Source organism: Netta rufina (assembly GCF_964035555.1).
Source record: "Netta rufina genome assembly, chromosome: 1".
Classification (NCBI taxonomy): Eukaryota; Metazoa; Chordata; class Aves; order Anseriformes; family Anatidae; genus Netta; species Netta rufina.
The window spans coordinates 171,429,943-171,457,421 of NC_140123.1; the positions used below are offsets into that span (position 1 = coordinate 171,429,943).

At 40.9% G+C, this 27,479-nt stretch overlaps 1 protein-coding gene across 2 annotated transcripts in view; it reads right to left on the bottom strand.

The window, feature by feature from the left end:
- SRGAP1 (SLIT-ROBO Rho GTPase activating protein 1) overlaps positions 1-27,479 on the bottom strand; it is a gene marked incomplete at both ends in the record, with an annotated part of 146,786 nt that overhangs the window by 51,687 nt on the left and 67,620 nt on the right. For both annotated transcript variants that reach the window (XM_084289400.1, XM_084289399.1), the window contains 3 exons: positions 9,014-9,076; positions 19,655-19,817; positions 21,925-22,120. In XM_084289400.1, the coding sequence (XP_084145526.1) occupies positions 9,014-9,076; positions 19,655-19,817; positions 21,925-22,120 (422 nt within the window). The remainder of the gene's footprint in view (positions 1-9,013; positions 9,077-19,654; positions 19,818-21,924; positions 22,121-27,479) is intronic.

Below are 27,479 nucleotides of genomic sequence, written 5' to 3' on the forward strand. Positions count from 1 at the left end.
AAGTTATATATCTCTCTTGAAAATGATGGGAAAAGGAAATTAAAGACAATAATTGTATACCCTTCTCTGTTGGTCTTACGCAATTTGTTTGTGCTTCCTTGCAGAAGTCTACAGGTGTTTGTTTCTTTTTATTTATTTTTTTCATTCAGTGTCAGCTCTGGAGACTTTGTAGTTGGTGGGAGAAGGCTAAATTATTTATCTTACCATCTAGGAAAGTTATTTTGTTTTGTACTCTTTCTGTTCTTGCCTGCAAAGAGGGAACAATAATAACCTCGCTGAGTTTCCTAACAGCACGTCTCAAAGCATCTGACGCAAGGCAAAATCCTTGCTTTGACACTTCTTGACAAAGGCAGTAAACATAAGTTTCAGAAGCAGTTTTTCCGAGTGCTGTATAGCACAGTGTACTAGGCATAAATATCTTTCCGCAGTGGCTATGACATTTCAGCCTGCCTCGCTGTCGAGCGAAGGAGTATAAGTGCATTGCTGCCGGCTCACCAAGAGGCTCAGAAGCCTCCACGCTGACTTCGCTAAGCTCGCATCACTGAAGAGCACTTCTTCCTCTCGCTGCCTGCTTACAGCACATGCTGCCAAATCCAGAGTACCCTGACTGAAAGTCAAGTTTGTGCGAGAATGACACGGTTCTTAGTACAAATGACTGCAGCACAACTAAAATGGAAAAAGAAGCCCTCCCTCTGGCAGTATACTCAGGGCTGGACAACAGTCAGCATGTCCTACCTGAGCCATGCTGGTTTGGAAATCAGTATACACCATGTACAGAGCAGTGATCAGTCTGTGCATTTTTCTCCTGTCTAGTTTGATATATTGATAGCACTGTTTAGCTCATGCACTGGTGACATCATTATTTTGCAAGCCTCTAGGGCAAGCTGAGAGCTCCAGTCTTTCTCATGATTTGCCAAAGTTTTTTAAGAGCTGATAGTGCAGCAGCTAAACAAAAACTTGAAAAAGAATTAGACAGACACAAACAGAAAATAAATAGGAATAAACAAGGCTTCCAAGTATTTCAGTGCATACTTCATCAACAAATTAGCACATAATTTGCATGCTAAATTGCATATATATTAATCTTTCCCTTAACATTATGCCCTCTTTTCTCCCAAGAATATTTAAAAGACTGCTAGATACTGTAAAAGACAGTAACAGGCTCACCTAATTCTTGAAAATAGTCTTACGGTATTAGGAGTTCAGAGAACCACAGACCTCAGATTTGTAGCCATGTAACAGATCCAAAGATCTGTTACTCAAATGACAAATTCTCTGATGAAGTAAGCAATGTAGACTCTCAGATGCCCACCAAACTGTTGAACTGATAGACTATCCTGTGAGAGCATCCATCAATGAACTGACTTTAATTAGTCCCCCAAAGTGCTTATTGATCAGCTATCAAGTATACACTGAAAAGACAGCAAGGTTGTAATGTTGCAGATGCTGAACTGCCGTCATGATGGATATGCTGCACTTTTCTGCTGTACTGAACACGCATTGTTAAATACATACAAGTCCCTTTCTAAAATCAAAACGGGAGTTCATCTCCTGCTAATTTAGCAGGTCTGTTATTGCAGATGCAATGATGTAAAATATGGATTTCTGACAGATAACTAAGTCATACCATAAGCAGTTGGAAAAGATCATGCTGTACAAACTATGCTCCCTCTTGTAGGTGACAGACTGCACTTAGTGGTAGCAACTTTCATCATCTGTAAGAGCTCAGTAAGTGGGCTCAGGGTAGGACACAGCACTTATCACAGTGAAGGGAACATTGGAGTCATCACTTAGATAATTATTTTATTTAAACCCACAATCATTATTGGGGTAAATCCATCAACAAGACAGCAATTAATGCTGAACTTCTGTGGGCTACAAGAGAGGAACATTCCTGTAGCAAGGCTCTAGCTTCCATTTTCTAAAAGCAGACTACTTTTCTAGAAAAAATCTTAACCTAAAGTATTAAGAGAATGCTACAAAGAGAAAATATATTGCAGTTATCTAGTGTTTGTCAAAGGAACATGCTTTATTTGTATAATAAAACTGCATAATTAATAGCTTTTTCACAGTGCTTTTTCAGGAAATAATCATTTAATGGAGCAGAAGTTCATTCGAGTTGGAATTAGTGAGTGTAAATTGTTTTGGAATAGTCTCTGGTAAGTAGTGAGTTCCTATCAGAAACTGGAGTTGCAAGGGATTAATTACATTAGGTTAGCTAGTGCTTTCCCCAATAAATAAGTAATATCTTATACCAACTCCACTACATCATTGGACTTTAGCAGTTAAGCAGGTTTAGTATTAGCTGTTTTTGTCATCTTTTTCACTTCCAAGCCAGCCTCTGATGTGTTTCCAGGAGTAGACTCTGATATACGATTACCAATACAGAATTACTGAATCAGATTTCACCAGCTCTCGGATCTCTGATATACTACAGTAAATTGGACCTAAGTTTTCTACAGAGAATCCAGATTCTATGTTATTTCAGTAAAGAAAAATAAGAAAATCTGACTGTAACTACCCTTAGAAATTAGACAACTAAAATTTTAAAGAGTGAGATAAAGCAACTGAAAAATGCAAGTGGCCCAGCAGACCTAGTCTTATTTAATATTAAACTGTTTGCTTTAGACTGTCCTTATTTTCACCTTTCTGCAAGCCTTACAATTGTATTGCTTGGGAAAAGCAAGATGGCAGAGGGTGAAATTTGGAAAACTAAGTAGTAGACATGAGGATGTATTTTTATGATGTTTGAAAAAAATCCTGCTCCTTGCTATACTCAATGGATTTTATCATGGTCAACTTCTGCAAAATGGAGCACACACACACACACAAAGATATTACAAATGCAGGTTAACAGACTGACTAGACTGTCACTTATCAATTCTTCAGTTGCTTTAGATCTGCTTTGATGGTGGAAAGTATCTACAGTTCTGCTTGCTTACACTCAGAGCATGCTTTGAAGCTCCTATTCCAAAAAGTAAGAGGCAGAGATTTTGCATGAGATATATACAAGGCAGCTAAATACTTTTCACATTTCTAAATGTCACTGAATATTGGAGATGATTCACGTTAGTGCTCCTACCTAATGAACTCTTTTATAGGCTTTTCTGACTCTTGAGCAAAACAGCTCAGAAAAACAAAAAAACAGAATGGTACAGGGCCAAAGGAAAGAGGAGAGCACTGTTCTCAGTCAGTGAACCTCTAAGATCTTATCTTCCTTGACTGACTTCAGTCTGATGTGTAATAAATCCAGTCAGGTAAGTATAAGTGTATAATTCATACACTGAAGTTGTACCAGTCCAGGCATACCACCCCCCAGGTTTAGTAGCCTGTCTTCAAAAGTATCTCTAAAGCAGTTGGCACTGACATGGTTGCTTTGCTCAGTGTTCACTTCAGTTCCTAACACTTTCCTGTTTTTATTCTTGTGGCTCTCAACTCCTTTCTTTTGAACTTTTCATTTATAGTTCCCTATTTGATCATTCTCTGTTTTACTTAGCCCCTCTTCTGAAGGAGGAGTGGACATTAGTAATTTCTCCCTAAAAGGAAGAAATGTCATGAACAGTAGATGTAGGACTCATAAGAAAACCCTCAATGGATCTTTCTTCCAAGTACTTTTTTCCAAGTGAGGTCAGAGCCATAGACAGTACTGAAAGATATGAGTATACATGGGCCAGAATTATAAATGCATCTGATTATGTTTTCTGTCTTGCTCTCTTTTCTTTTCCTAATTGCTTCTAACAGCTGATCCCCCCACTCTTTAAAGTTGCATGGTATATTTTCCTAGAATTGTCTACTACTGACTGTTACCAGTCAGTTTAAAGTTCAACATGTTGTATTTATGTGAAATGCCTTTTTCCCTCCAATGTGCACTACTTTTCTCTACCATCTGTCCTCATCCTGATTGCTGGAACAGTTCTGTATTTTCAGCAAACTTGTCCACTCATTACTCCCCACCACCACACACACACTTGGAGGTCATTTAGGAATATGCCCCGACTCCTAAAGAACCTCAGTGGAGACTTCCCTGCACTGCAAGAAAAGACTACGCCTACCCACTGTTTCCTATCATGCCCCATTACTGAGATGTTATCGCTATTTTGTAGTACTTGATCTGATATTACAAGATACGGTAGCTTTCAAGAGAAATGGAAGAAGAGTTTGGGGAGCTTTCTCTGTAGCAAGGAGGATCAATGGTAAAATCAATAATTTATTTGCTCATTCAATCAACATGTAAAAAGATCTCTAAATCTCTCAGTTTGCAAAAAACATCGACACAAACCTCTACAGTTTTCAGTTTGATCAACATTTTTTCTGGAATTGTCAGGAAAAACCCTTCAACTTGTGACCTCACACAACTAAATGGGCTTTTATTTCTTCATCTCTACTTACTCAAAAGGAACACCTTGCTCTAGTTTCAACAGCTTATATCCTTATGTAAAACATGGGACTAATTTCTAGCCTACACTGGCTGAAAGAGTAATAGGGAGAGGATAGGAGTAAGATGAATGCACAGTAGCTGGGATGTTGCAGACCTGAAAATACTGATTGTCTGGCACAGCCAAGGAGAAACCATGCATAATTAAAAGTACTTGCCACTTATAATTTACTGAACTTGCAAAGATACAGACTGAAACTTATCTATTTGATTATTTTTAGCATGATGTTTTGAGTCATAATATAAGAACAAGAGCATAAAATACTGAGAATTGAAAATAGTCTTAAAATGTATTTCTACTAGCCATGTGAGTAACATGCAGAAAACATAGAAATATTTATTGTAACATTCAAGAAAACCTTCGCTATGGAAAAGAGATGAAAACCAAAAAGGAAAGTTCGCCTTACAAAATTTTGATTACTCCAATCAATAAGCCCAATTCGCTCACAGGTTCTTAGAACGTCTCCTGGAGCCTTACTTCACCTGCTTCCCTTTTTATTTTCTCATTAATCCTGTACGTGATGCATAATTGTAATTAGGATGGCATAAGACAAAGTGAATACAAGCTGAACTACTCTCAGGGAATAAACAGAAGACCTAGTATATACATCTCCTATTTTCAGGATAATTCCTAGTGATGCAAATGGGTAAAAGAAGGAGTTACATAAAGTGTAAGCAAGGCAAAAGATCTCTTAATGGAGTGATTTTTTAAAGAACGGGCATTTAATATTCTAAAATGTCTGACTTTATTTTTTTGGACATTTCACTGCAGTTCTGAGCTTCTCCACATTCAATATGCAGCCAAATAGCTTTGCTGTCTCTCAAAAAGCAGAGATTCAGACTTCCATGGTCTTAAAAATATATCTGCGCAGAAAGAGGTTTTTTAATTGGAAACCTTCAGACTGCATTCTTAGTGAAAGGTGGCAAGTCTCTTCAACTCCTCAGGGCTTTATTTTTTTCTTCTCTTGGAACAGTTTCTCCTTTGCAAAATCTATAGCACTACTTATTGATTTGAAGAATTTGATTTAAAAACCATCAACACCAACGGACAAAAGTCCCTAACTAGAGCAGTAGTTAGATCTGATCCTATGAACAGGTTAAAAAGGATTTTCTGAGGCAGAAGTGAAGCTTGAATTTTCAGAGAAGGGTCCTGAAATTACCTTTTATTTCTGACACCGGCTGTGATACAGATGACTAGGACACTTGATGCAGCATTATCACCAGAACAAAGTCAGTTATTATTCTGATACTTAGTAGGTTGTGTCTGAATTCATCCATTAAAAATATCTGGATCAAATCAGTAGCAATTAATTTAAACATCCTATTTACTCTGTATCATTCTAATTGGGTTTGAGGTACCTTGTGCTTGAGAAGTCTGAATGCAGATTGGGTAAGGCCTGATGTCTCGCTAGAGATGGGTGGTAAAACCTCTCATCATATGGGTTTGGAACAATTACTTAATCCAGCCCTTCATCCCAAAACATTAGGGAAATCTAGGCACATAATGTCTTACATCTTGTCGGTGGAGCGTACAACATGATGCTTGCATGAAAGAGGTATTGTGGAGCTGCAAAAATACTTGTGTGCCTGCATGCATCTGCCTAAGGGACCCAATCCTTATCTGAGAAGTTCAAGGAGTAACAAATAAAACATTCAATTTCTTTATAATGACTATACCCGTGCCTCAAAACAAGTCCTTCTCCCTATTTTAGCTTTTAATGATTTAAATACTCTCATTCTTTTCACTGCACTTTTGTAACTTTTTTTTTTTTTTTTTTTTTTTTAAATTCTGGAAGGTGACCTTATTTTACAGATCTTTCTTGTAAAATAAAGGATGATGCCATAAGCAGTAAGCAGATTATTAAACCCAAATTCATGCACATACTCAGTGTGTTTAGAAACTGATATTTGGCCCCTCACATGGAGGCTTTAGGGGTATTTAAACTCCAGTAAGGCTTTACATTTTAAGAGTTACATTTCATGAAAGTACCATTCTTTCAAAAAACAGAGTAGATTAACAGGGAGAGACTTCAGTTTTTTACTGACTTGAAATTCATTTGATTTCTTTTAGACACAAAGATTTACTTCACAACAGTAAGACTGAAATTAATCTTACTGTTTTGTTGTTGTTGTTTGTTTGCTTTTGTTTGTTTTTTTCCCATAAATCACGGGAAAAGCAGAAAGATGACTTTTCCCTTTTGTAAATGACTGAGAAACATGCCTCCCAGAGTTAAAAAATGTAGATACTTGTTTATGTGAAGCCACTATGATATGATCTCTTTACTGTAAACAGTAAATGTTACACAGAATTAAAAACCTATGTATGAGGTGTTCATCTGTCTAGGTATCTTTCTACCTTTACATACACCAGGATATATGTTACACAGATAAGCTGATGATCATTCTAATGCTGCAAGTAGTGGAGCAGGTGCTATTCTGCACCATATTGTCACTTTACTAAGTGTGGCTTGTTTCTGGGTAAATATGGGCACCTACAGCTGATGAAGTCCTTTGCAATCAATGAAAAGCTGAACAGCAGAGTTATTGGTGTACTTAATTTCATCTGAAGCACATGATCAGGTGAAGGGTTCTGATCTCCCCATATTAGATTTCCAGCACCTGTAACTGGAACACAGACAGCAGGCTAGGATATTTGTACCTACATTGCAGATGCCTAAAAATTAGGTGGTTTATTTCATCCCCCCAAAAGTACTGTACAGCAGTAATTTAATTTAAATGGTGCATATATTCTGTATTCCATCAGCTTAAAAAACCTTCCTAGTTATCAAAAATTTTAAATTCTGAGAAATGAAGGGGCACTCACTGGAGGGCATAACATAGAAGTTCGTATCTGAATAAACTTCTGCAGCTCTCAGTGGGAAGACATAAGCACTAATGTGATGAAAAAGAATGAAAATACTAAAGCCCAGTCCTGCGGATTTTCACTGGTGATTCAGCCAAGTATTTCAGCACAGGCTTCAGTGTTTTCCTATCCTGGGAGCACAGGCACTAATCCTGCACCTCACTGGGCTCTTGAGTTACATAACTGTTTAATTGGAACAAGGCTGTATCTTCAGGGCTTACTCATCACTGAAGTCCTGCTTGTGCAATTGCTCCTACAGTCGCTGATTCCCTGCAGCTGTGTGAATTGTCTGAGGCTATCACTACTTTAGAGAAGCCGATCCCAGCATATTTAAGAGACTACAGGCCTGAGGCAACAAGCTTTTGCAGTATCATGTTCTACAAAATCAGCGGTGATTTCAGGAAAAAAAATAAGAAAAGCCCTCAAATAAAAAAGGAAAAAAAGCTTTAGGCAGGTTTTAGGAACTTGCATCCTTAACTACAATCCAAAAGAATCTAGGGCAGTGATACAGGTCTACATTTATTTGGAATTCTTTTTCGCCACCCAAGTTGTTCTTGAGTTCAAATGCTCTTCAACCCATCTGCAGATGGTGCAGAATTTTCCTAGGTCAAAATAAAAACAGATGAGACACAAGTAATGCTTGACTGATCTCAGCGTGAGGAGAGCTGGTCTCTGACGTCTTCCTAAACTTCCTTAAAATCACAAATTGTTTCTCGACATAAATATTGTGTTGTTTTTTTACTGTTGTTGTTGGGTTTTGTTTTGTTTTTCTGGTCCCCCAAATATTGAGGATAGGGAAGGGAGAAGTCTAGGGACTGTTATGTAAGGTATCTGGGTGTAGAACTTTCATCTCTTTCAGATACAAGATAAAATTTAGACGTACTACTTGCTCAACCAGAAGGAATCAGAAGACTTGTAGGAGGTGGATCTCACCAGTTCCTTTTAATTGCAGAGCTATGTTTAAACAAAACAAAACAAAAAGTAATTCTCACTTGGTTCTTTCTTAGAAAATATTGTTGGTACCTGTCCCCAGAACATTTTGAGAGATGGCTTTCAGGCAGACAGGATCTCATCCTGCAGTAATGAGATAAGTAGATGAGTTTCGAAGAGGAAAAGAAGTTCAGACTTCTCCTCTTTCAGAATTTCCAAACAGTTAGCAGAAGCTTGCCAGAATGCTCTATGTTTTGTTTTTTCTCTTTCTGACCTTTCAGAATGGTATGGAAAGCCTATACGACCTTCCATTTTTCTTTTCATTATTTACTTTTCAAGGATACGGCAGTGCACATAGGAAATGTTTAGACACCACTGCACTGGATCTGCAAGCAACTATGACTTTTACTGAGTCTAGTCAATGATTCAAACGAAGTAGATGGCAACACTGGCAAAAGATAAAAAAAGACAGAAAAACATTGCTCTGGTAAGGTCTGAGTAGAAATGCCTTATTAATAACCAACAAAAATGATAAGAAACTGGTTTAGCATAGTCTGGGGGGAGAAAGGGTTGAAAGTAGAGAGTAATCCTGAAAGTATTAGTGTACGTATTCTAAACAAGTGAGTGGAGTGGTCTTTCCAAAGAGATAATTTGGCCTCGTGTAAAGAGACAAAAATAAGAACCTCCACTGGGGGTAACTTGCTAGATAAAAGGATACTTAAAGCTTATAGAGAAGTCTGATATGGAATTTGTATAAGATAAGCTAAGTAAGCAACTGTACTTACCGTGTAAAGCTCATTAAGAACTTTCATTAAGTCTTCATGAAGCTGAAATGCAATCTCTTTGCTCTGTAATTAAAAAGAAATCATTAGAAAAAGGCACGCAAAAACTCTAACATACTATTTGTATTAATTGCTCGTCCTAGATAGTGAATGCAATGCAGCTTGCAAAGACAACATTCTGTCAGAATTACAGTGCACTAAAAATAATCATTTGGGAAGGCAGAGGTAGACAGACAACATCTGGACAGAACACTTACAAAAGGAAACTCAGAAGTAGTTTAAGAGGGAGATTCTCATGAAGCATCGGGAAATTAGGTGCCAACAGAAAAGGCGAAGGGCAGGATTAATGTTACAAGCCTTTTTAATGGAACAAACTGTGTACTGTCTTGCAACTGCTACGGTATATACATAAACTAAACCACGTGGAATGTAAAATTCTAGATGGACGTCCCTCACAATTTCAGATCTAGAATAGTCTTTGTTTCTCAGCACATGCAACTATATAAATATTTATGCAAGAAATAATTGTGGCTCCTCTTTGAAACAGATACTCAACTACATAATACTCCACAGAGTGGGCTGCTGAAACAGCTTTGTTTAGCTTTTCTGGACTCTGGCTTTACTTTCATTCTGACCCAGAAAAAAAGAAATACTTGGCAGTGGTTATTACAGAAATCAAGTATGTCAAAATAAGAGTATTTAACTGGAGTCTCATTCAAATATATTCCTTTGTGAGTTGACCATAGCAGTTTAATCAGATGAAAATTGTGGCAACTGTGCAAGAGTTGAAGGCATTTGTACCACAGCCTTTGGAAAACAACTATAGAATAGAACTACAGGATTTGGCAAAAAGCCTGGCTACATTTCTTCTGCAATGTGTATGATCATAACATACATTCTGGAGATGTCAGCTTTTTTTTGCTTTTTCTGTGAATATATTGATAATTAGCCCAGCGTCTAAAAACGCCAACTTCATAATAGATAATGGCCTTAGCTATGAGAAGTACTTTGTATTTGTACAGAAGCCAAAGGAAAGTCTTTTGGGGCAATTTATCTCCAAGGCTGCTAACACATACTTGGCCATCTCTAAAACACCTGCAGGAATAATGGTTTCTGAATGAGAATTTCCAGTGCAACACCCACATACGAGAAGGAACCACAGCACACATCCCACCCACTATGTCTCTTAGAAGGATGAAACCAACACATCAGTAGCTGGAACAGAACACTTTGCATATTTTCTTCCTATCCCTACTATCATACCCCTAACTCTGGGCAGTATTTAAGGAACGTGCCCTACCACTTATCAGCATTCATTCCAATCCTTACACGCAAGAAGATTTGTAACTGACAGGAAACTAGAAATATAATCACAGAATGGCATGGGTTGGAAGGGACCTTAAAACCCACCCAGCTCCACCCCCCTGCCATGGCAGGGACACCTCCCACCAGCCCAGGTTGCCCAAAGCCCCATCCAGCCTGGCCTTGAGCACCTCCAGGGATGGGGCACCCACAGCTGCTCTGGGCAGCCTGTGCCAGGGCCTCACCACCCTCTGAGGGAAGGATGTCCTCCTTATATCTAATCTAAACCTGCCCTCTTTTAGTTTAAGGCCATTACCTCTTGTCCTATCACTGCACCCCCTGACAAGGAGTCCCTCCCCAACTTTCCTGCAGGCCCCCTGTAGGTACAGGAAGGCCGCTGTAAGGTCTCCCTGGAGCCTTCTCTTCTCCAGGCTGAACACCCCCAGCTCCCTCAGCCTGTCTCCACAGGAGAGGTGCTCCAGCCCTCTGATCACCTCTGTGGCCCTCCTCTGGGGCCTAATATTTCCACCCCACGTCTGACGTTCTAATATTTCCATGTCCTTCGTGTTATGGAGGCCCCAGAGCTGAACACAGGGCTCCAGGTGATGTCTCACAAGGGCAGAGCAGAGGGGGAGAATCACCTCCCTCACCCTGCTGGCCACGCTGCTTTTGGTGCAGCCCAGGATATGGATTGCTTTCAGGGCTGCAAACAAACTTATAAAAGTCTGGTATTTTTTCAAGAGCTATGCTCTGCCACTTCAGTAGCTAGAAAACAATTCTTATCACTTCAATTTCTTTACAAATATCACATTATTTTTATCTAATGCTAAGGACAAAAAAAATCAAATGCATAGCAGTGCATAGACTGCATGTGAAGACTTGCAAAGGACTGGAGAAGGATTGAAGATTTGCAAACTGCTGTAGGGAAACCCAGTAAAAGCTTTAACCAAAACTCTGAATTGCTTTTCATTGCTTTTCATTGCTTTACATTGGCACCCTGCCTTCAAAAGTCAGCAGTGCAGCTCTGACACAGCTTACACATCTCCTAAAAGATCCAAGAACTGGAGGCCACCTGTTTTCTCTTGGAAAGCTGCTTCCATACTGTTGAATACGAGCAGTCTACTTTTTAAATCATTTTAGCAGAAAGAAGGACAAAACACACAAATGAGATGGTAGACATTACAACTGTTAGATGACAACATACACACATGGGAAAAAACTGTAGAGATGAAGTCCAGCTCCGAGCAATTTATCCCTTTCAACTGTTGGTCGTTGCCATCTCAAAGCTGATGACAGCACAAGCCCTGAATACACCAAGGCTGGTTTTAAGGCAGCACGACTTAACTAGGTAGCACAAAAGTTGCCTTTTTTTTTTCAGAGAGACCAAAAAGTCAATTTTCTTTATACCCTTCACAGATTCTTTTGTGTAAGAAAACCAGACCAAAACAAAACAAAGCAAGTGTAAAAGGGTTTTATGTTCAAGAACCAACACATTTTACATTAGCATTTAGAATCAAGAAATACTGACTTCGAGTGGCTAGCGATATGGCTTTTAGTGTGCAATGTATAGTGCGGTAGAGCAGCAGATAAGGAGTGCATTTATTTTCAGTGGCTAATGGCTCTCCTATTTCTCTTTGATGCTACCTATTCTCTGCAGTAGTTCAACATGTCTGAGCAGTGTGCTCCTCTAGGAGCCTCTCTGCAGGGGAGCCAAACAGCAGAATGTTTTGAACACACATTTTCCTGGAGCTAAGCTGATAGCTCTAGTCAGGCCATTAAAACCTGAGAAACAATCAGCGAGATACTTCCCTATTCCCTATGTCCTAGAGAAATGTATTAGCATCTATTAACGAAAAGAACATAGACCGTACTAAAAATGTTAGAGTACATGTAAACTCTTCCTAAAAATAATGCATTTTTAACTAATCTGGTTCAAAGCATGAAGAGCCAATTTGAAGAAACTGTCACTGGAATTTAAGAGTTCTTTTTGTTTTGTTTTTTAACCTAAATTAATGGTAGGATAGATCATGGCTGCGTACTTAAACACTCCTTTTGGTATATCATGGAATAGCCTGGGTTGGAAAGGACCTTAAAGACCACCTAGTCCCAACCCTATGCCATGGGCAGGGACACCTCCCACTAAACCAAAGCCCCATCCAGCCTTGAACACCTCCAGGGATGGGGCATCCACAACTGCTGTGGGCAATCTGTACTACTGCCTCGTCACCCTCCGAGTAAATAATATCGTTCTAACATCTAACCTAAAGCTACCCCCTTTTAGTTTAAAACCATTCTCCCTTGTCCTATCACTATCTGCCTGAGTAAAAAGTCACCCTCTGTATTTTTAAGAGCCCCTTTTAAGAACTGAAATGCCGCAATGAGGTCTTCCCAGAGCCTTCTCTTCTCTGGGCTGAACATCCCAAGTTCATCCATCTGTAGTTCCCCAGGTCCCCCTTTCTCATCTTTTTAAAAATGGGAGTGATGTTTCCCTTTTTCCTGTCACCAGGGACTTTGCCTCACTTCCATGACTTTTCTAATATGATGGCGAGAGGCTTGGCAATTGGATCAGCCAATTCCTTCAGGATACTGGGATGCATGTCATTGGTCCCCATAGACTTGTACTTGTTCAGTTTCACCAGAAAGCTCTAAGAAAAGCGTTATTAAAAAGTTACCAGCTCTGACCAGTTGTTCTGTCCCTAAGAGGGACAATGGGCTTTGCCAAGCCCATTGTTGCATGAGAGGGGACTTACCAGGGGCCAGCGTTTGCCTTGCTAAGAGCTCTCACAGAGTTTCACAGAGTTGAAAGCATTTGCAGTCCAACGTTTGCCTGTTTCAGAGCCCTGCCAAGGACTTTCACTGGGAGCTTCACAAAGTTGAACGTATTTAATGAGATGATAGATACAACAAATTTGGAATTGCCATTGATAAATACACTGTCATAGTGATAACACAGGATAACAGTGTTAGCAAAATGCTATCCCAGGTATTTCTCACCAAAGAGGGAAGGCACCCAAGGTTTCCCTGTCTTGGTGGAGGAGAAAAGGGCACAGGCTCTTCTAGGTTTTCACTTTCTTCTTTCCACCCCCCAGATCTTCTTTTTTCCTCACTCTAACTTCATCTTCTCTCTCTTTTTTTTTTTTTTTTCTTTTTTATTCTCCTGTATGTTTACACCAACTCCTTTTTTTTTTTTTTTTTAATATCCTATCCTTATCCATTCCCTCCCTAGGGTGATGTTTACCATGATTTGAGTGAGGAGTTATAGTCATACATGTTTAGCACGTACTTCATTAAGCTCATTATCATATTCAGGGTTGTGGACTTTAATATTCATTTTACAGAAGAAAAAGGTTTCATTCAGGCACTGTGGCCCTCAAGTTTCTGTTCTGCTGTAAGAACAGGGTCATCCTGCCAACACAAAAGTCCCTCCTTCAGCAACCTCTCATACAAAGCTCGTGGATCTCCATCCACAAAGTTTGTAAGCGAGATAAACAAGAACAAGCTGCTCAATTCCCCTTTGCCCAAGGCTGGTGCTTATCAGTGATGCTAACAAGTTGGGCCATTCTCCAAACCCATACTCCTCCAGATCGTGAACTCAACCAAGGCATGGTTGCTGCAGCCCAGACTGCCTCCAGTCTGAACCTCGTTAACGTGTTCCTCCTCACTGGTGAGCACCAGGTCCAGTAACACCTCTCCTCTGGTCAGTTTTTCCAGCAAGTTATCCTCAATGATCTCCAGGAGTCTCCTGGATCACTTACAGCCTGCTGTTCTGCTTTCCCAACAGACATCTGGAGCAGAAATGCTCAACTCTAAACACATCAGTGGCCCTCCTGATGTTATCAAGGCTTGTGTTTATGGGTTAATGCTTGATACACTTAAAATTTTACTCCACGTCAATCCCCTTTCAGTGAAGTCTATAAGAATTTTCCATCCATTTTAGAAAGAGTGTAATTTGGCACCCAAAGTTTACTCATCTGTTTTTTTTTTTATTGAAATTTTAGGCAGTCAAGTTGTTCCTGGAACTCTTTGGTGTCTGTATTTAGCACACACAATGCTACTATCAGTTGCATCATTTAGGGAAAATATTCTGTGACTGCTTCTTTTAAATGAGCCTGCTGCTGGTCCCCGGGGGAAGTGATATGCAAACCGTTGCTTAGAAGAAGCTTCCATGAGCTGCTGTGACACTGACATAGCCAGTGTGTGACAGTAACATTCTGTCCCAGATTTGCCAGTTTATAGCAACAAATTGCTTTGCTATCCTTTTAAACCTCTAAACATTTAAGAAAATGATGTGAAAAGTCGCTCTCTATGCCACAATTTTTATAACTTCCAAAGAGATTTGGCAAGTAGTCACAGTCCCTGTTAATAGCCAGATTATGGAACTAAAATATTTATTGTGCTTGGCTTCTCCAGCATCTTTTACTGTAAACACTGGAAGATATGTTCATCTTGCCTCGTTATGGTTTCTGTCCAAAGAAAATACATTTTTATAAATTATAAATATACAAATCTGCTTAAGGATTTTGTGGTTATGTGTTTATACAGTTGATTATTAATGCTGGGGTAACCAGAATCACTGCATGAAATGTTCTGCATAATACTTTTTCCTTCTGCTTGACATTTTTCCTTATTGCTTTATTCTTTAATTGTCCCCATGAGGCCATCTACCCCATCTGCCTGAAGAGACGTGCAAGCATGCAAGGTTTGAACTCTGCTACTTTCTGTTTGTAATTTTATGTGCAACAATAAGGCCAGGCATGAACAGCAATCTGTACTGCTTTTATATGCCAGCAACTGAGAAAAAGAAGAGCTTAAGTGCCTCCCTGATAGTATGAGGCCTGGCATAATGCAATCAGGTAAATGCCTTAAAATCTCTGAACTAGATCGTACCCTTGTCCTGTGTTTAGTACATTTAAACAGAAACTGGATCCTGACCCCTATAAAAAAGAATGACAAATTGCTCCCAGGAGAACAAAAATAACGAGTATCCAAATATTAAGTGGATCAGCCCAGACAAGCAAACCATGAACAGGTGTGTGAATACAATTTGTTTTGGCCCATTAGAACACGTAAACTGGAACCTATAAAAAAAATTCACCAGAATAACCCAAATGTTAGGACAGATGTAAATAAGCACAGAAAGGAAGAACCAGAATGAGAAAGAATACTGCACGGGTCAGGAGTAACAGAGAGCGAGCCAAGGGAAGGCACAAAGACCAAGGGGCAGAGACATCCCTGATCACTACATTTCATACAGACCAACATTGGGTATCACACGCATCTTTTTCAGAAGGCCTAGAGAAAGGGGTTGCTACACGTAGCAGGCATGAGCAGGAAAGGGAATAAAACAATACTGCAAAGCATGGCCAGGAAATGAAGATATTGTTTGATATTTTCATTACCAGAAGTCCAGCTGGAGCCAGTCTTGGGATAGGATATAAAGAGTATATGTCCAGAAAATGTTCTTACTTCACGGAAAAGTTTCATTTGAGGACCAATGTGGCCACCAGCCAGCTGAATAAAGCCAGTAAAGGCTACCATCGAGAAGTAGAATGGGCAGTGTTGTCCTTGGGGGGCAGGAGGGAAGGGTGTGTGTGTGTGTGTGTGCAGAATGAGCCAAGAAACTCAGTGACTTTGCTGTTGTCAATCTGCAACTTGACTGTGAGCAATAAAGAGGGCAATCCACCCTGAGGCACCTTCCCTTTCTGCAGCAGGCAGCTTGGGGGTTTAGAGCAAAATGATGAAGACCTTATTGCTCTCTACAACTACATGAAAGGAAGGTGTTGGGGGCTGGGGGTTGGCCTCTTTTCACAGGACTAGAGGGAATGGCCTCAAGTTGTGCCAGGGGAGGTTCAGGTTGGAAATGAGGAGACATTTCTTCTCAGAAAGAGCAGTCAGGCACTGGAATTTGTTGCCCAGGGAGGTGGTGGAGTCACCATTCCTGGGAGTGTTTAAGGAAAGTTTGGACCTGGTGCTTAGGGACATGGTTCAGTGGGTGACAGTGGTGGTAGGGGGATGGTTGGACCAGATGATCTTGGAGGGCTTTTCCAACCTTAATGATTCTGTGATTCTGTGAGATCACCTCTGAGCCAGATTTGGTGTAGTCACTCTCCCGACCTGGAAAGGGGACCTAAAGCACCTCCAAAGATGCAGAAGCTGCCAGTGTTGCAGGACCAGGGAAGAACTAAAACAAGGTGGTAACAGGGATGCATAACACTATTAGATTAATAAAGTGGTAGACATATAATTTGTTAACTTAATTATTGAATACAGAAAAGCTTTATTAGCTGGTATTTGAAAATTACTTAGAAAGACATTAAGTGCTCCTATGTGCAGTGCTATGAGAACAAATGTTACATGGGTGTATTTCTGTTTTTGACCACAGACTGCCGTAAGGTATTGAGCACACACTTGTCAGTCTTTATTTTTTAAAACTTCATATTTAAGATTTATCTTCTTATTCTCTACATTTATTACTTAGAGAGAGAGTACATCTTTCAGAGAACACTATGATGAGATTCCAATGTATGAGTATCTGCAGGATATTGTTTGTGTCTTATTTAATCTAAAATCTCTGAACAGTGAACAAATCCCATATGCTTTCAGAGGGACAAAACCCACAGAGATTGATTAAAATTTTCTCTGACAGGATTTTATTACAAACCCAGTCTTTTTAAAATATAACCTACAGACAGTGACAGAAATTGGTTAAATATTCTACTCGACATTTACAGTTCTCCAACAACTTTATCATTTTCTCTAGGGAGAACACAATTTTGATGGAGGGGAGTGTTGGATGTCTTCTTTCTCATTCTAAGCCCATCTCCTATTTGCTCCTCTGACCTCTGCCTGCAAGGTGGACTGCAGTACAGGACATGTGCATTTTGCACCCCATCTCTCTCTGTTCCCCAGTGGATGCCCATTAAGCAGTCCTGAGATGTGAGGCATCTTGAGTTAGATTGCTCATTCATATCTGACAGAAATTATGGTTGAAGCTGCCCATTTGGGCTAAACATAAATGTAGACAGCTTATGTTCTTCATGAATAAAACAAGACAATTTGCTAACAGCTTTACTTCCCGCACTGGTCTTGGTTTTCTCTCTGTCCAACGTGCCTCACCTCATTTTATATCTCCCTTCCCTTTTACCCAGAGCTGGAGCTTCATCCTCATTCAGTTCTGCACCTGGGGACTAACAGCAAATACCTCACCTCACAAGCACTCTGCAGCAAGCACTACAGGAAGAGTTGTGTACACCATGAGTCAGTGGAAATACCGTCGTGCTCCAACAACTGTTAATTCCTGACAGAATGATGTCCCAAAAATAAATGCTCAAAATTAATACTGGTGAACGACCACTGCAACATTGATGCTACAAGCTCATAAAGCTCATTTACACTACTCCAAGGTGCCATGTGTCTCCTTGTTACCGTCCCCTTCACATCATGGGGTCTTGGCTCAGGTCCTTTCATGCATCCTTTAGGGAGCAAACTCTGCCTGTGCTCCAAGCTAACTAATAGCTGCTTGATGTGACAGTATCACACTGAGTGTTAACCAGAAAACCCTGCCAAAAGGTAGTAATATGATTGTTTAGGATCTGCTTTCCACAAATGTGACCTTTGGGTTATGCATACATAATTTCCTTTCTCTTATTTTACCTGTAGAAAATCCAAATTAGGAATAAAATAATAAGAAAAGCTGTTTAGTCTTCTTCGATAAGCTTTGCAAGAATGAGAAATTCTGAAACATTATAATTTCCTGGGCATGATATGGAGGAAACAGTAAAGTCTGTCAGGAAGATGTGACAATGTGCCTCCTGTTAATGCTCTGAAAAGGTCCATATGTTTTCTTCCTAAAAAGTAGGCTGCAGCAATTCCCATTCATAAATTATAGGTGAATAAAGAAGGAGATATACTTCTCCATGGAAAACTTTAGATATTTTTGTACAGTGCCTCTGGAAAGAAGGGAAGCAAAAGCAAAAATTTCCAGTGGTAAAGATCTGAACTATGGGCCAGCCCAATAATGCACATACAGCAAAAAAGAGATTTCTGAGCAACTAACATAAGCAACTGAGGAACTATTCCAGATTCATTAATGAAAAATTTCTGTTGTTCCAAGCAGGTCTGAGACACCTCCACATAGACTCTACTTGAGCATTTTCAAATTGCTTTCCCCTTCATCTTCCCAACTTCCACAGTGATCTTCCTTATTAGCCAGTTTAGTGGTTGGTGAACTACAGTTTTATGCATCAAACACATCTTACACACAAATGACTCACTACTGATTGAAGAACTATAAATTTTGATCCTAATACTGTCACGGGTTTTAATGCACACCAATAAAACTGATTCATGTTTTTACTTCTTTTCCTTCAACTACAACCAATGCACAACAATGAGGATTCTTCTTCCTACCCCATTGCTATCTGTCTAGGATTGTGGTCAGGTATACATGAAATCAGTTCCTTATTTTGAAGTATTAACCTGCTACCCCTGCAGGAAATGCCATCACATTTAGTCACATACTTTAGATTCTGTAACCTTTTGGAACTCTTTTTCTGTACTGAGTGTGACGTTTGCCAACCAGCATCCCGCTGTGACTGACGGATATGCATTTATATTCTATTTTTGTTTCAGAAGTTTATAACAACAATGACTGCAAACACATTACATAGATCTCAAATTAAGACTGCCTCAGAGTGCATGCTTAGTCAAAGGGGGATTTATAAATTGTATGGGTTATGAAAACATGCAACAGACATGCACAAGCACAAACATGTACAGAGATAATGCTTAATGATCTAACAGACGTAGTTATGATATCGAAAGTGTACATTTATATTTAATATTGGGAAAGAAAAGAAACTCCTTCAGGAGAATCACAGCATATGCTAGAATCTTTATGCTATGGCACTGCTGCAAGGTATGCCCTTAATTTGGCTTGAATCACAGTTTTTCTCATGACAGAGTTATAATGAAATACTGCTTTTACAGATACTTCATTAATTCAATGTGACTATTTTGGGATTCCTAAGAGAAAACTGTTTTCTTTCTGCATGGGTAGACAAATGTGTTTTTGAGAGAAGAAGAGGCTTTTTTCTTTGCCACTTAGATATTTGCGATTCATTTCTTAAGGTCACCAGCATACACAGCAAGTTCCCAAACATTTCAGCGCTAAGGATTTGCTCTGTGAGAACAGTCATGAAGAATTTATAAGTGTGCTAAAACAGATTTTATGCTACGTGTGCTGAATCTTCTCCTCAAATGCTATTAAGACACATTCGCCTCCCTCACGCATCTGAGAGGCACTCCCCGCTGGAGGAGGACTGACTGCAGGAGAGACATTACCTTCTTGAACATTCTGGTGGAGTCTTCGCTTATCTGCATGAAGCGCATGATCACATTGTTCAGGTAGATATCGCTCAACGTTGCGTGGTCTTTGCTTTCCCTTCTCACTTGGTTCAGGAGTAAGTACCAGCAATTGACTGGTGATAAGAGGTTCTGGTCTTTCCTGAGGAGGAGGGAGACATACATATCACATATAGAAATGGAAAAGTTACATAATTAACACAAACATCTCCCTGACATTTACACTTAGAGCTTTTTATGTAAAAATGACTGCTTCTGAGCACTCAGTCTATCCATTCTTGGAATAACTCAGGTTAGGCAAGCTTCAGATGATTCGTTTAAGAAACATTTTACAAATCCCATGAGGCATAGATACAAAAATACAGAAAAAGCATAAGAATTTAGGACACTAACTGCAAGCCAGCCGAGAGCTTAAAAATCTTGCCACAAAGCTTGCAGCTGCTTGCAGATTCAAAAGGCCATGGATACAATATTAATATAGTAATGATGTTTAATTTTTTGACATTAGAAATAAATAAGAACAGCAAGCGCATTTGAAATCCTTCATAAGCAAACTTGTAGGTGTGGCTGTTTCACAGTAATGGATTTGTGTAACTGCTATAAAATTATAGGAAACACAAGCGTACTTATGTCACAAGCATACATATTCTGTGATCAGCATTCATAAATTCACAGCATTCATAAATACTCTGCTCCTGCCAGTCACAGGTAGTTCAGTTACAAGACAAAGAGCAGGAAGGACATTTTCTATGATGGTACGGTTCTGAATTTCCTTTACAGAATTTTGTGCTGTAGACACAAGTGTTTAATGTTGAGAAAAGTGAAGTCACAAACAACTTCTGATTTCTTTTACAAAAGCCAAACAAAAATACATGTAGCTGAACAGCTGTTTCACAGGCAACAAAAACCTATTATAAAATATGCCTTTTGATTTTACTGAAAGTTTAATTTCAAGTTTGTCTTGAAACTTCACAGTCTAGAAACTTGCTACTGTTTCTTTTTTCCTGTGCAGGATTCTCATACAGTCAGAAAGATCAAGCATGTGGAGATAAAACAGCCAGAGCTGGCAGTGAATTGAGGGAGAAACTCCTTCAGCTCTTGGTAAATTGTTCTAATAATTAACTATTCTCACTGTTAACAATATGCTCTTTAATTCATCACCTGATTGTCTGGCTTTAGCTTCTACCCCCAGAATCAAAGCAGCAATGAATGATTGACAGACAAAAGCCTTTTCTTGATCATTCTGTGGTGCAATGCTTTGCTATGAATCAGTAGTGCATAAAGGAAACTTCCCCATTTGGTCTGAGAGGGACATCTTGACAGAGTTACTCATACTGACGAGCTTCAGGGTCTTCTCGCACAGCTCAAATAGTGGAAGAATCCCTGCAGAGCCATGCCAGTATGAGTTGGTCCTCACTGCATGTCTCAAAGCCAATCCTACAGAGGCATTTACCAGGCCATCTTGCCTGTTCTGGGCGGAATGATAGGAACAGCAAGAGGACCACCTGTTTAAGTGACTTTTGCTATGATCTCCTCTCAAAACAATTGGACAGTTGCACAACAAAATTGAAGACAGGACTTCATTCATGACCTCTTGCACAATCAGTCTTCACCAGTCTGTATTTAACATGTGTTTAAGAATGAGAAAAGATGGTTGTTGGAAAAGGCAGAAGAATTCTGACACAAGCTGAATGAAAGCTTGGGCTCCCAAGCTTTCATACTGAAGTTCATATGCAATAACAAATCAAAATAGCTTTCTTTCTCAATGCCTTTTTTTGCCAATACTTCTGTCCTTTTTGTTTTTGTAATGGTGATTGTAATGGTGTCTATTTAGACACTTCCAAACCTGTCAGCCCGACTGCAATGGATCAGCCCACACCTTTCAAGCAATTCTGGGGCTCTGCTTCACTTCTAGATACTGTGTGAATTTTGGATGTTTAAAGTCAATAGCGGTAGGTGAGGGATCATATTTCTGCAACTTACCTCTTAAGAAACTGAAATAATTTCTAAGAAGTTTACATAAATAACTGCAGTGGTCCAAATCTACAAAACAGTACCTAGGCACCCAGCTACCTTCAGCTGCAATGAGAACAGCCATGTTGCTAAGCAGGAGTGAGAATTTTAAATATGCCTTTGACCTGGATCCAACCTAACAATACTCAAAAACAGCAGAAGCAACAAGTGGGGCAGCACTCCAGTTACACAGGAATGGCAGACATGAGGATGAGAGGCAGGGAAGTATCTCTTACTTGTACTGCTGATGGTCTTTTGTACTTCTTGTTTTTGCCATGAACCTTTCTGCCAATTTTTCCAGGTTTCGGGAATACTCCATCTCTATTTCCGACTTCTTGCGGAAGAAATCCTGCAGATCCTGAAGGAGCTGCACTCTCATTTCAGTCTGCTGCTCCAGGCATTTCTGCTGCTCTACGAGTTGAGCTCGGATCTCTAAAAAAAGAAGAACATGCCATACGAGTCAGTGAAAACAAACAAGAATTGAGCATTATCAATTAAAATCAAATGTTCCAGTGGGATGCAGCAGTGGTAGCCCTCACTTGTGCCATGGCACACATCTGCATCGGCGTGCAGTGTCCTCCCGCCCGCTGCCTTTCTCTCACAAATGGCTATGGCAAGGCAAGGGCTCAGGACTCTGCTGGGCTCATGTAAGCAGATCTGCCTCTCCTGTCCTCTCCCATCCTCTTCCCTGCCTCTGGCACTAGCAAGGCATCTGGCTCGGAGCAGTCTGCTTGTGGGGGGTGGTGTTCAACTGTTTGAGCAGCAGCTCCTTCTGCTACCCTGAAAAACACCAGGCTAAGCGTGCACCCTTTGGGCTGGGATCAGCTCACTGCCAGGTGGACCATGCCAGCTCGTATCATCACGTACACCACAGAAACTACCTTGCAATAAATTCCGGAGGCGTTATCCAACATAACTGTGCAGAGATGAGCTTTCACATCTGCCCCATCTACACCAGAGGGAGAACTGGTATATTATACATGAATTCACCAATACTCAGCAGTGAACTCAGAGGAAGCAGTGTACGTGTATTTAGAAGCTGCTGTCTGAAAATGCATCCAAGGTTCCAGAGATTGTGGTATATTTATTAATGTAAAACCAAATTAGTCAATTTAGAAGAGGATGTATGTTCGCAATGATAGTCTGGAGTAACAGGGAAAAGCCTCCTGATTTCTTACCACTGCTGTTTGCCATATGCACAATTACTGTGTGGCAGGGCTTCTTTTCAAGGTCTGTTTTTTAGCACTTTTATTTCTTTAGTGCTAAAGAGATAATCACATTCTGCAAACGCTTAGTCTAAAAACATCCCTCTGGTTCTTTTGAGAGACAGGTTCATTAGAGCTTTTTCAGCTGCCCATGCACATTGTAATCCAATATTGTGGAGTAAACATAGGAGTAAACATTTTGCAACCATAATATATATAATTACATATATAATATATATATTTAAAACGGTTTAAAACTGCAACGGGGACTTACTGATAACAAAATAATATGCCAGAAGTGAAGTAATGTAAAAGCAAAATGGTTGTGGATGTTTACTTGATCACAGAATCAGAGCGATTAGAAAAGACCCTTAACAGCATCAGGTCCTACCATCACCTGACACTACCAAATCCCATCAGTAAAACATGTCCCTGAATGCCACATCCACACATCTCCTAAATACTCCCACGAATGGAGACTCTGCCACTTCCCCGGGCAGCTCATTCCGATGCCGAACCACCCCGTCTGTGAAGGCTTCCAGACATCTAACCTAAACCTGTCCTGGCACAACCTGAGGCTGCTTCCTCATGTCCTAAGGCCATTTCCTCCTGTCCTAATGATGTAACCGTGCCGCGGGTAAAGAGACATTGGAAATCTTAAGATGCCTCACTGGGCCGAAGTGGAAAATCTCTCTAAAAACCACTGCTAACATCACAGGGAACTGCAAACCAGCAAGTGGTAACGTTGCAAGACCTTATCCGAGGCAGCTAGGAACTGATGCATCCTCACTTATCTTAGAGCAGGTATGAAGGCAGAGATCCACCCTGCTGGGACTCAGCCGTGTCTGTTGAAATAAAGTAGGATGAGCACAGAAAGCTGTTAAGTCAATATATTTACTGGAGGAGGGAGATACTGCAGTGTTTTCCTCCAAATCTCCTTTGAGCTACCATCTGCTGTGTTAATCATTAATGAGACCATCCATTTTTATACTCCGGGAGGTGAACCAAGGAATTCACGGCTTGGTTTTCATTTCATTTCAAATCAGCTCGCTGGAATAGCACCGTGCCTCCAGCAAGGCTGAGCCACTGTAACACAACACTGTATCAATGACATTTGTCTATGTAGAGGAGAAATTTACATTGGAGCTGGAAGGTTATTAACAGGGGAAAAAAAAAAAAGGAAAAAAAAGACTTTTTTTGGGCATCCACTACTTTTAGTATTATAATCACAGAAAAATCTTGCTTATAGGAAATCAGTTGTACAGATTCACTGATGAGAAGCAGGACTTTTGACTAAAACCATACCCACAGATGTTGTCCCTGTACTCTGGTCGTCCCCCATTCCCACTACAGATTTCCCACCGGTGACCTCAAAGGCAGAGCTCTGCACAGAGCAGCTATGCTCTCATTTTGTTGTAGGTCAGTGGATGTTGCTGCTGCAATTCTTCCTTTTAGGCAAGCTTTTACCATAGCAACAGCAAAGGGAAAGATTTTAGAAAAAGGAAGATATGAACAGAGATGCAAAAAACAATGACCAAGGGATGACAGACACAGTGAGGACCTACATCAGCTGTCTGACACTGCGTTTCCAGTAGATAGTGGTGGCTTCCTTCAAGCTTACATGTTCAAAACCAAAACTGGAGCATGACTTTCGGGAGCTGACAGTGGCTGGTGGTCTCCAAGCTGTGGGTAAGGTGGGTTGTTAGTGAGACTGCAGCTTCATGAAGGAAGTCTCCAGCTGGAGGAGAGAAAGGGGAGATGCATGTCCTGCTCATGCCAGCAGACCAGTCTGTTTGGAAGAGGCTCTGGCACAGCAGTTCTCCTAGCCCTTCGCGTCCCGATCCTGCTTTTCAATTCTACTTTTACTAATAATGTGTGCGGCGGTGCCACATTGGCAGGCTGGGGAGATGGCAATGAACGAGACAACAGATTAGCAAATGTTGTGATTTTTACTTGCTGGTAAGAGACAACTGTGGATTAAAAAAAAAAAAAAGAAGAAAAGAAAGAAAAAAAACAACAAACATTGGCATTACAGCCAGCCAGTGTGAGTGGCTGCGCATCATGAGATCCCAAGCAACTGGCCAAGCACTGCTGAGGAGCACAGGGCTGTCCACTGCCTCCTGTTAGGGAAAAATTCACCAAGGCAATGCTCCTATCATCTTTAACCAACCCACACGTGTGTCCCTAGAGCTGGGAAGGTCTGCAGGGAATATCACGGCACCGTGTTCAAAGAAATAAACACCCAACTCACTGAGAGGGCGCCAAGTTGAAAGGAGCAGATCCCAGCCTCTCCAGAGACACGGGCAGGTGCCTGCCCCTTCCCTGTTTTGCTGGCACACTCAAATTCAACACCGAACCGGCACCGGCTGGAAGGGACGATGACATTGTCCTGCTCGGCTCTGCAGGGTGGCTGACGTGATGTGATTGACAGGGTGCTTTGTGCCAGGAGCGGACATGTTTAAATGGTGGACAGCTTAACACCTTCTCCTCTCCACACTGTGACTTTGAGCCACAATCACCGCTGTTCTGCCCAAGCTCTGGTTCAAAGGGAATCCCATCCCTTTACACTGCGGCTAAAACAGACTGAGTTCACATCAAGCAAAAGCCCCCAGCCTTTCTCCAAGATTTGCACACACAACCAAATCGAGGAAGCAGTCAATGCAACCATAATTAAACCAATAACCTCTGAGGAAAGTTTTATTCTAAAGATTTCCATCTTGAAACTCATTTCAGAATTATTCCCTGATCTACACCGTTCCCCAGAATTAAAGCATTAAGAAGAAATACAGCTTTGTTTGTGGCAGCCTTCAAGATATAACTTTAACCTTTCAACACATTTTTATTTTCTTCTGAGCTGAGGTTGAGGCGGTGCACTACAGAAAGCAAAAGGAGACAAGATTATAGCTGCTTCTGAGAGAGGTAACGAGCAGATGAAACTGAACTACAAACAGCACCCTAATCTTAAGCAGAAATACACTCACCAAGGTTACCTCTTTGTACATGGCACAGTATTACAAGCAATGCCTTACACAGCACTGCAGCAATACACCAAATTACCCTGTGGCTAACCAGTAAGATGCCAGCGCCCCATCTGAAGGCACCTGCCATGAAATACACCGCGGTGCAGTGCATGGTGATCATGCTGGCCACATGTCAGCAAGGCACTGTACTCGCCACCTTCCCCTCCATCCATGCCCAAGTACCAGGCTCAAGCATCCTGGAAAGCCATGGGCAAGCCTCTCCTGACCTCGGAAGGCGAGCAGCTGGACACCTTGCAGATATGTAGTGTTTTCTACTTAACTCTAAATTAAACTTGAAATTATTTTCTAATTAACCCTAAGCTAACTTTTTCCCCACCCAGCTGCCAGACCGTCACTTTGTGTGAAGACACTGGCATCCCTCGCCAGGCAATACTGCAGAGCCCATGAGGTCAGGCAGGCTCCAGACATGCTGTGCTGGACTGTGCCCAGTCTCATCAGCCCTTGGACACCTTCCAGACCACTATGAACCCTCATCAGCAAACTTTCAACCAAAACAGTGCTAATGAATGATGTGTAGCTCTGTTACGCAGCTGCTGGGGTTTGCTTTCCACCAGAACCACCCTAAGAGCTGTTCCAGGCTGCCATCTCAGTGGAGGCAACTTTTGTGCCTGCAGAACAGCCCCGGCACAGATTTTGCTGTTTGCTCCAAAGCCTGGGAAGTGCTGCAGAACCAGACCCTGCTCACCCCGGGGCTGCAGCCGGCAGGCAGTGGCACTGCACGTCCCCCACCTGCTGCCTCAGCCGGCCCGGCGAGGAGCTGTACGTACCTCCTGGCTACAACACGCAGACACAGCCACCAGCAGTGTTACTGGAGAATGCTGCAGACAGCCCCAGGGCCCCATCCTGCTGACAATTAGAAAAGCAAGCAGCTCGTCAAAATTATTTAAGAGTACAAATCTCACAAGGTTATATTTATGTTTGCAGGTCTTCATCTGCTTGGTTACTTCAGCCAAAGTCGTATCACCTACCCATCTTTCTTTAAATATCCTACTCACACACAAAAAATATAGTTTTAATACACACAGAAATGTCTTATCTAAAGCACAAAGGATGGTATATGGTGTTTTACGCTTCGTATTTACAAACCATCACACCTTAGTCACTTTTTTACACCAGTGAGCTATTGCTACACATATTCCTCATTCTTACATTTATGATATCCAGACTGTGTTTCAGAGGAAAAGTTTCAGAGCTTAAATTCAGTCTAGATATCATCTGGTGACTGGCGTGTGTTTGTAATTAAGTAGATATTGGAGCCTTATCATCTTGCGGTTCCTCCTTAAAGACACAATCTTACGTGATTCCCACAGTGTCTCTGCTTTTTCATGTGAGAATGGCACATGTCTGAGTTTGATGTAGCCGGGATGCTACATCAAGGGACCGATCTTTCCAGTTCATTCTCATCTTCTGCTTTCGTGAGGACCTGCCTTTGGCTTCTCTATCAAGATGAGCAGAGCTTTGGTCTAGCTGAACACAGCTGGCCAACAGCTGCATCAGTGCAGACATTCCTTATTCCTGTGAAAGCACAATCAGACAACTTGGTTT